At 38.8% G+C, this 10,382-nt stretch overlaps 1 protein-coding gene across 1 annotated transcript; it reads right to left on the bottom strand.

The window, feature by feature from the left end:
- Window positions 1–8,633: 8,633 nt before the first annotated feature.
- LOC138342037 (uncharacterized) lies at window positions 8,634–9,673 on the bottom strand. Its single transcript, XM_069294219.1, has 3 exons — window positions 9,581–9,673; window positions 8,823–9,302; window positions 8,634–8,777 (listed from the first exon to the last, which is right to left on the bottom strand). The coding sequence occupies exons 1-3, from the start codon at window positions 9,671–9,673 to the stop codon at window positions 8,634–8,636; spliced, it is 717 nt and encodes a 238-aa protein (XP_069150320.1).
- Between the last annotated feature and the right edge of the window lie 709 nt (window positions 9,674–10,382).

Genomic DNA, 10,382 nt, shown 5'->3' with positions numbered 1-10,382 from the left:
ATCTCCGTTGATTCATGTAAGGAACCTACTCATCTCATCCCTGCAGTTAGATACAAGTAAAGTAGCATACCTGGATAGTTTAACAAACTTCAGTACCTATCTCATCCTTGCTGTTGGATACAAGGGAAAGTAGCATACCTAGATAGTTTAACAAACTTCAGGCAATACTCCTTGAGTATTATTGATCCTTACTTAAGGTTGATGAACTCCTCAACCTTTTGCTGCATCATCACCCTGGGAAAGAATCTCTTTAAGAAGGCTGTTATAAACATCTCCCAAGTGACCGGACCTCTGCCCAAAGCTCGGCTATTCTGCCACATCTTGCACCAAGTCTATGCAACATCCTTGAGTTGATAGGAAGCCAACTCTGCTTTCTCAGTATATGTGGCCCCCATAGCCACCAAAATCTTATGCACCTCATCCACAAACACCTGAAAATCCTCTGCATTCTAGACCTTGTGAATATAGGAGGATTAATCCTCGTGAAGTCTCTCATCCTGTCAGCCATGGTATTAACCAGTGGGTTCTCCCTCTGAACATTTTTCCGGTTAACCTCGTCAGTCATGGCCTGGCCCTGCATGGTGATGGCATGTGCCATCTAAGCCAAATATGCCTGCACCTCCGCATCAGTCAACCCAGCTGGGTTGACCGGCATCACCACTCCTTCAGCTGGAGCCAGGGATGGAACCTGATTGTCTCCTCTCCTCTGACTAATGGTTCTCCTAGTATTCATTCTGTGGAAACAAAAAGCATTGATGTTAGATACGTTCATAAAACCAATCAAATAAGACATTAGGTAAGGCATGATAAGATTAGAAGAAGGGAAATTTTCCTATGCAACATGTACTCTCTAATCTGGGATAGTGGTGCACTTCACTATCATGACTTAAAAACTACTCAATGTGGTTGGTCTGAACTTATTATTTTTGGAATTTAACCTAGCGCTCTCATACCTACTTTGTCACGACCGGATTCTAAACCCAGAAGAGATCGACATCGTTGACCTCTCAGAGGTCGCAGCAAGTCTACATACGTCATACTTACTTCATCTAGGTTAATTTTAGCGGAAAGTTAGAACTTTTTGTTTTCTTAAAATACATGTATATATACTACTTAATATCATGGGCGTTCAAAAATAAACCATCGAATATATAGATAATCAAATGAAAGAAACAATCATAATTTCATTAACTTATTTTTGCCAAAATGGCACCAATACAAAGTATGAACCAAAGATTAATGAAACACTAGTGGAACATGCTCGACTAGATATATCCTACATCTAAGATAGATAATAACGGTAGACATCCTCGAAAGCATGAGGGCCTACCAATTTTGAATGAAAACTCCACGTCTGGATAGCTGCAACGTTAACCTATAAGCTATAGCGTCCACCTTTGCCTGCACCTAAAATTGCAGAAATTTATGGGATTATTACACACTTTTACTAAGTATGGGTATATTCAAGTACACACCAAGGAGATGCATGAGTTAGAATGGATCTTTCCTAATAACATGATTTATGGAAAGTCAAGTCAGTGGACTTTCCAAATTTGGATTAGGAAATTAGTGACTTTCCAAACTTGGATTAGTAAAGTCATGCCATGAGAGTAACATTCATCATCATACTTCTCATATTGCACACATCACATAACATCTTGCACATAGTACATAACATATTGCATATAACACATAACATAATGCATATATATCACATAACGTCTTTCATATCATTTGTTCATATTCCATGAGACCTTGGAATCATGGACTTGACTTCAAGTCTTTTCCAAAAATGAGGGTTCAACATATGGGACCTCAACTAGGGAGCCTTATTTGGGAAAAACGGAGTCGGATTCACTCTTTCATACGTGCTTCATTTCATTTCATTCATAGAATAATGTGCACACCACCTATACCTAGGATGTAGTTTAAGACTTTCATCGGGTTTGCTGTGCAATAATCACGACTGACCTAGTGTCATTACATAAGTCTATCTCACCTCTTGGTTATCCTATCCTAACACCTTTGGTATCATTTGTTTCATTATGTGCATCATTTGTGGTTTGCCTCATTCTTTCATGGAGAACTTTAACTCTAACTGACATAGATCATGTGAGCATCATGAAATCCTGTGTCTCTCTCACACAAAAAGAAGTGGAATCACCGACCAAAATAACCCAAAACATGCACGCGTATATGGGAATTGAACCCTGTCAGATCCCTATATTGGTAGTATAGGTTCGAAGACTAGGAGATATAAAGAGACTTATACCCTGCGGGACAGTCTCATCTCATGAGAGTCAAGTGAACTTCCTCCCTTCATGAAAGAAGACATGATTTCTCATAGCTAGTCTATCGGTGCTCACTATATAGTTCCATTACATTTAACCCATACGTCAAAGAAGTTGTCTTCTAGTATGAGGAGATCATAGCTTAATAGATGATTTCTCATCTCATCATTAGTATTAATTGTGTTAATCTCAATACATTAATTAGTGTTTTCATAGAGAGTGGTCTCATCATTAACTTTACACTCTCATAGGTAAGTATGTTTTGGTAACATTTACTCACGCTCATTTGAGATTGATCTCTTCTTTTATATTATCCTCCTATCATGTTGTAACCACATTCATTAACATTAGCACATTTGATCTTTATAATTACTTACCCCTTTTTACGTGAATGTTCATTTCATTATATCACAATGCACTTGGTCATTTAGTGTGTTTCACACTCTTACTTAACCTTTGTGGGGTTTCATCATTTCATTGTTCATTTAAACTATTCCTTGTTCATTTCATCATGTGCCAATGCACTTGGCCATTTAGTGTGTTTTACACTCGTACTTTACCCTTCTAGGGATACATCATTTGATAAGATATATCTTAGGTTCACTTATTCTTTAACGTATGTTAGACTTATGGGTGTACACATACAAGCCATGAGGCTTCATTCACAGTTCGTTTAAGTGATTCATATCTTTCAAAGATTATTTGGAACAAAACTTATGCATCTTGTATATATGCAAAGATCTCAATTTCAATCTTAGTAGGCAACATTATTCTTGAATATTTAATTCACGTATGACCTATGTATCAATACGGAATTCAGGAAAGGGAACTCGGTTTCGAATCCCTTGGACAACACTTCAATTTTATTTTTCATATTAATTTGAACCATGTGGCTAGAGGACTTAACATCGTGACCCAAGGCCTTCATTTTATTTTTTCCCTTAATTTTTCTCTTCATTTTTTGCTCAATGGGACTGAGAGGATGTTGGACAACACTTCCATTTTATTATTCATTTTTATTTGATCTATGCGGCTTGTATTTCCCTTAAGTTTTCAATTCTTTTAATTTCTCTTCTTTGGCCGAGGGGGTGTGGGTTCGAATCCCACCGTCCCACTTTAATTTATTCTTCTTAATTTCCTTCGGTTCTGCCTAGAGTTCATGGGTTTAATTTCCACCCGCCTCACCCTTTATTTTTCTTTTAATTTTCTTATGTGGACCTGGAGGTTGTGGGTCGGAATCCTACTCCTCTCATCTTATTTCATAATTCATTTTCCAACCAAGGTCATGGGTTCGAATCCCACACGCCACATTCCCTTTTTCTCACCTTATTTTATTGATTTTTAACATAAGGAGGTCACGAGTTCAATACTCAGTGATCTCACATATTTTAATCCATTTTCTTCATAGCATTAAAATCCCCTTAACTTGGCCGAAACTCATTAACAAAGATGCTGGAAATTTTTGCAGCCTATTTTCTTACTTCTTTAACATTAAATGTTTAAACATTTAAGTAGTTTTTAGTGAGTTCTTTAGGTGAATTTTCAAGATTTCATTCGATAAATAAATGCACTCAAATCAGCATATTTACAGCACTTATGAACCTCATGATTTTCATAAACATGTGCGAATGAAATACAAATAACTAACATCACATTTTAGAGCCTTAACCCCAAGGCACATAGTCACGGTTCACATTGCATACACGCACAGAGTTTTGGATCACATAGGTTGTCATTTATACGATTTTAAACATATATTTATGAAAATATTCATCATGAAAACAAAACACACGCCTAACATCTACAAGCAAATATACCCAACCTACGAATCATTGGGAGCTAGTGACAGGGACATGAAACGGGAACAACCCTAGTTTTTGGAATAGATTCGCCTAAACCTTAGGGGTCTTTTGGGAAAGGGACTAAGAGATAAGAGAATCCATACCTTGTATGAATTTAAAACCTTGTAGTTTCTCCCAAAACATTGTCCAACAATCACATCAAAATCCAAGTTTCAACACCAAACTTTCGACGGAAAATCTCGTCCCTTTGCCTAACGCTTTTGATTAGTTGTTTGTTCAAATTTTTTTTGTGAGTTTTTCAAGTGTGAAAAAATTAGATTTATATTCTGTTCTTGTACGTTATTCGCAGAGAGAATGTGAAAAAGAAGAGAGATCGAACGTGTATTGAGAGATAGATGTGAGAGATGGATAGTTTTATTAGGCTTAGGAGTCTAGTTTAGGACTTAGTCAAATAAAGATTTTATTAAATGATAAAATATGATTTACATTTTATTTAAATCAGCTAATAAATAATAAATAATAAATAATTACATTAATTTACCAAATTAAATTTTTTTAAAAAAATTCATTGCTTCCACCTAGGTTCGAACCCGGGTGAAGCAAGACTTCACTCTAAGAGCCAATTTTTAGCCCTCTCAGCAAAATTCCCTCCAACTTATTAATTAAATATTTAAATATATATTTAGGATAATTATGATACTATCGTTAGCCTAGTAAAAGACCATTTAACCCCTAGACCCTCAAAACCTACGATTTTCCCCTTTTAAGTCCTGTTAAGACTCATTCGAGTAAATCGTCGTATTCGGAAGCCCTACATGGCTGGACCAACCATTTCCTAGATAAAATAACTCCCCAAGTTAGTTGTCTTGGCTGCCACAAGGGTTCAGAAGTGTGTTTCTACGCGCATCAATCCGTGTGAACCCGGACTAATCATAGGCATCTAGACACATTAAGCATTACTTAGCATCTCTATTTTTAGGCTTGTTACATTATCCCCCCCTTAGGAACATTCGTCCCTAAATGACACTAATAACTAGATTGCGTATTCATGTCAGATCATAACATAGTTATTGTACACAATTAATCAATAACAACATGAATGGAGAGATAAGGAAACTTAGTCTGAAGAGTAGGAAGTCTAACCTCAAGAGCTGAAAAGATGAGGGTAGCGGGATCTCATATCAGCCTCGACCTCCCACGTAGCACCCTCAACTAGATGATTACTCCACAATACCTTCACTGTAGCAATCTCCTTGTTCCTTAACCGCATGACTTGTCTGTCTAACATCTAAACAGGTACCTCCTAATAGGACAAGTCTTCATCGACCCCCAAACCTTCAACAGGTAGAATCGATGATGGATCACCTAGGCAATTCTTTAACATACAAACATGAATGAATGGATGAACAGAAGCTAACTCTTCAGGCAATGCCAACTCATAGGACACCTCACCTACAAGTTGTAGGATCTCATATGGCCCAACATATCTCGGCCACAGCTTCCCCTTGCTACCAAACCTCATCACCCCGTTCATAGGTGATATCTTCAAATAGACCTGGTCATTAACATCAAACTCTAAAGGCCATTTTCTGTTGTCTATATAAGACTTCTGCCGATTGTAAGTAGCACCCAACCTATCCCTAATCACCCTGACCTTCTCTAAGGCCTCATGAATGATCTCTGGACCCAAAATATATTATTCTCCAGCCTCGAACCACCCAACTGGAGACCTACACCTCCTACCATACAATGCTTAAAATGGTGTCGTTCCAATGCTGGAGTTATAGCTTTTATTATACGATAACTCTATCAAAGGTAAATGTTCATCCCAACTACCTCTGAAGTCAATCACGCATGCCCTCAACATGTCGTCCAATTTCTGAATGGTGCGCTCTGCCTGCCCATCAATTTAAGGATGAAAGGTTGTACTAAGCTTCACCTGCACGCCTAAGCTCTTCTGGAAGGATCTCAAGAAATGTCAAAGTGAAGTGAGCTCCTCTATCTAAAATGACAGACAAAGGAATCCCATGCCATATCACAATGTCATCAATGTAGAGTCTCGCATAATCCTCGGCTCTCTAAGTAGACTTCACAAGGATAAAGTGGACAGACTTAGTCCTCCTGTCATCAATAAACGTATGGAGTCATGTTGTCTCCTATTATTCGGAAGACCAACCACGAAGTCCATATTAATGGCCTCCCATTTCCAAGTTGGAACTTCAATAAACTGAGTAAGACCGTCAAGCTTAAGATGTTCTGTCTTAACCTATTGACAATTAGGACACTTGGCCACATATTCTGCAATGTCCTTCTTCATTCCATCCCACTAATAGATCTGCTTAAGATCAGGATACATCTCGGTGGAACCTATATGTATGGAATATTTGGAACCATGGGCCTGTACAAAAATCCTAGTTTGTAAATCATCCACATCTGGTACACACAGCTTGTCCTGGTACCTAAGTACATTGTCACCTCCAAAATCAAAAGACTCATTCATATTAAGTAACACTGAGTCCTCCAGCTCAATCAACATAAGATAAAGTTGTTGTCCCTTCTTGACTAAAACTACTAAGGATGATTCGGAACTAGGATTAACTAAAACACCCCGACTAGTAGAGTCAACTAACCGTACACCCAGTCTGTCCAGTCTGTGTACATCCTTCACCAACTCATTTTTCTCATCCTAAACGTGGGATGTACTTACTATGCTCATCTTACTCAAACCATCAGCTACAACATTAGCATTACCTAGATGGTAGTGGACATTCATATCATAGTCCTTCAACAACTCCAACCATCTCTGCTTATGTAGATTCAACTCCCTCTGTGTGAACACGTACTGAAGACTCTTGTGGTTTGTGAATACATCCACATGCATTCCATACAAGTAGTGCCTCCATAATATTAGTGTAAACACCACAGTTGCCAACTCCAGTTCATGAGTGAGATAATTCCCTTATAAACCTTGAGTTTTCGGGACGTATAGGCTATCACCTTACAACCTACATAAGAGCACAACCCAAATGAACCCTAGATGCATCACAATAAACAGTGTAATTCTAACTACACTTAGGCAATGTAAGCACCAGGGCTAAAGTGAGTCTGTTCTTGAGCTCCTGGAAACTTTTCTCACAAGTATCCGCCCATTAAAACTTGACTTTCTTATTCGTCAAAGATGTGAGTGGGGCAACAATGGAAGAAAAAACCTCTACAAACCTTCGGCAGTAACCAGGCAATCCCAATAAGCTACGGATATTAGTGGGATTAAGAGGTTTTGGCCAGTTTCTAATAGCCTCAATCTTCATGGGATCTACCTCCACACCTTTATCGGACACAACATGACCTAGGAAGGTCATTGATTTGAGCCAGAATTCACACTTGCTGAATTTGGCATACAACTGATGTTGTCTAAATACCTTCAAGGTTAGTCTCAAATGTTGTTCATGCTCTTCCTTTTTCTTAGAGTAGATGAGAATGTCATCAATGAATACTATGACAAAAGAGTCAAGGTATTCACAAAAAACATTGTTCATGCGATCCATAAATGCAGCTGGTGCATTAGTGAGACCAAATGACATGACTAAGAACTCATAATAACCATAACGGGTACAAAAGGCTGTCTTTGGGATATCTACATCCCTAACCCTAAGCTGATGATACCCTTAATGAAATCAATGTTAGAGAAGAAACTAGACCCTTGGATCTAATCGAACAAGTCATCTATTCAGGGAAGTGGATACTTATTCTTTATAGTGACTTTATTGAGCTGCCGATAATAGACACACATTCTAAGGGTCTATCTTTCTTTATCACAAACAACACTGGAGCGCCCCAAATGGATATGATTGGCTGAATTAATCGCTTATCAGTGAGATATTTTAACTGCAGCTTGAACTCTTTGAGTTAAGCTGGAGCCATTCTCTAAGGAGGAATTGAAATTTGTTTAGTATCGGGTTCTAAGTCAATTCCAAAGTCAATCTCTCGAAGGGGAGGATCTTCAAGCAAATCATCAATTAATACATCTTTGAACTCATTCACTACATGTACTGAGTCCATGGAAGGAATGTCATGATCATAAGATGACACAATAACCCCTTGGACATCATTTTATTGGCTTTAAGGTTTGAAGTCAAGGAATTAGGAATACTCGAGTTGTACCCCTCCCAGACTAGCTCTTCTTCATTAGGAAAACAAAATCTCACAACCTTACTACGACAATCTAGGCAAGCATAACAACTATGAAGTCAGTCAACCCCAAGAATAACATCAAAATCATGCATGGGTAACTCAATCAAGTATGCACACATAGTCATACCACTAACAACTATTAGGTAATCATTGTATACCCTATCAGTTCTTACATTTTCTCCTAACGATGTACTAACCACTAAGGATCATGCAGAACTTTAGGTGATATCTCAATAATGAGAGAAAGCAAAGGAGTTACAAAGGGAAGTGTAGACCGTGGATCAAGTAAAGCATAAACAGATGTTAAGAATACTTACAGCATCCCTGTGACCACAACAGTGGACTTCTTCTACTCCTCCCCGTCCTTCAGGGCATAGAACCTATTCCTATTAGGAGGCTTTGATGCTGCTGCACCCTCTGGATTAGGCCTAGGCTGAGCATTACCTCCAACCTGACCTCTGTTCTGTTGGTAGTCTCTAACCATGTGCCCACTCTTACAGCAACCGCAGTAGGCATAAGTGCCCTATCTACACTCTACACTGTAAGCACGACCACACTTATTACATTCCTCTATGGGATGCTGCATCTCACCTCCATTGCTCTTCTTGGGCTCAGGCCTTCCCTCTCTAGGTTTTGTACTCATCTGAAAATTAGAGTTCCCAGAACTCTGTTGCCTCTTTTTGAACCTGGGCTGCTCACGAACGCCAAAATTTTTTTTGTGGCCTCCATAGTTGGGACCTTCCTGATCTTGAGGCTTAGGCCTCTTAGAATAAAGAATGACCCTCTTCTTGCTGCTATCCTCTACTTGCTGGACATGCACCATCAACCTGGAGAGGTCCATGTTATCATGGAGCATTGCAGTCCGACACTTTATCTCAAGATTTCCGTTATTTCTTATGAGGAACCTGCTCTTCTCATCCCTACTGTTAGATACAAGTAAAGTAACATACATGGATAGTTTGACAAACTTCAGTACCCATCTCATCCTTGTTGTTAGATACAACGGAAAGTAGCGTACCTGGATAGTTTAATAAACTTCAGGGAATACTCTCTGACTATCATTTATCCCTGCTTAAGGTTGATTAACTCCTCAACCTATGGCTCCCTCATCTCCTTGGGAAAAAAACTCTCCAAGAATTTTGTCATCAACATCTCGCAAGTGACCGAAACTCTGCCCAAAGCTCGGCTATCCTTCCATATCTTGCTCCAAGTCTGTGTTACATCATTGAGTTGTTAGGAAGCCAACTCTGCTTTCTCAGTATCTGTGGCCCCCATAGCCACCAAAATTTTATGTACCTCATCCACAAACTCCTGAGGATCCTCTGCATTCTTAGACCCTGTGAATATAGGAGGATTCATCCTCGTGAAGTCTCTCAGCCTATTAGCCATGTTGCGAACCGGTGGGTTCTACAATTGTATATTTTGGTTGTTGACCGGGTAAGTCATTGACTAGTCCTTCATGGTGATGGCATGTTCCATATTAGCCAGAGATGCCCGCACCTCCACATCAGTCAACCCAGCTGGGTTAACTGCATCCCAAGTACTCCTTCAGCTAGAACCTGGGGTGGAACCTGATTGTCCTCAGCATCTGCTCCTCCTCTGCTCTAACCAATGGTTCTCCTAGTATTCATTCTCTAAAAACAAAAAGCATTGATGTTATAAAATCTCATAACACCAAAAAAACCAGACATTAGGGAAGACACGATAAGATCAGAAGAAGGGAAATTTTCCTACGCAACATACAGTCTCTAATCCAGGATAATGGTGCACTTCACCACCATTACTTAGAAACTACTCAATATGGTTGGTGTGAACTTATTATTTTTGGAATTTCACCTAGCGCTCTGATACCAACATTGTCACGACTGGAGTCTAGACCCCAGGCGAGACAAGCGTCTTTGACCTCTCTGAGGTTGCAGACAAGCCTACATACGTCATACTTACTTCATCTAGGTTAATTTTAGCGGAAAATTAGAAATTTTTGTTTTCTTAACATAGATGTTTACATACTATTTAACATCAGGCGTTCAAAAATCAACAATCTAATATAGATATAATTAAATAAAACAAATAGTTAATCATTTCATTAACTTATTTT

The sequence above is a fragment of the Solanum lycopersicum genome, chromosome 2 (genome assembly GCF_036512215.1).
Source record: "Solanum lycopersicum chromosome 2, SLM_r2.1".
NCBI classification, from domain to species: Eukaryota; Viridiplantae; Streptophyta; class Magnoliopsida; order Solanales; family Solanaceae; genus Solanum; species Solanum lycopersicum.
Note: the sequence above shows the minus strand (reverse complement) of the source record. Positions and strands in the feature narration are given on the sequence as shown.

Coding starts and splice junctions, on each gene's coding strand:
- LOC138342037 (XM_069294219.1), bottom strand. CDS start 9,673: ATGGCTAATAGGCTGAGAGACTTCACGAGGATGAATCCTCCTATATTC. Junction 9,303..9,580: donor CTCAGGAGTTTGTGGATGAG/GTACATAAAATT, acceptor TAAACTATCCAG/GTACGCTACTTTCCGTTGTA. Junction 8,778..8,822: donor AGTGTGGTCGTGCTTACAGT/GTAGAGTGTAGA, acceptor GGTTGCTGTAAG/AGTGGGCACATGGTTAGAGA.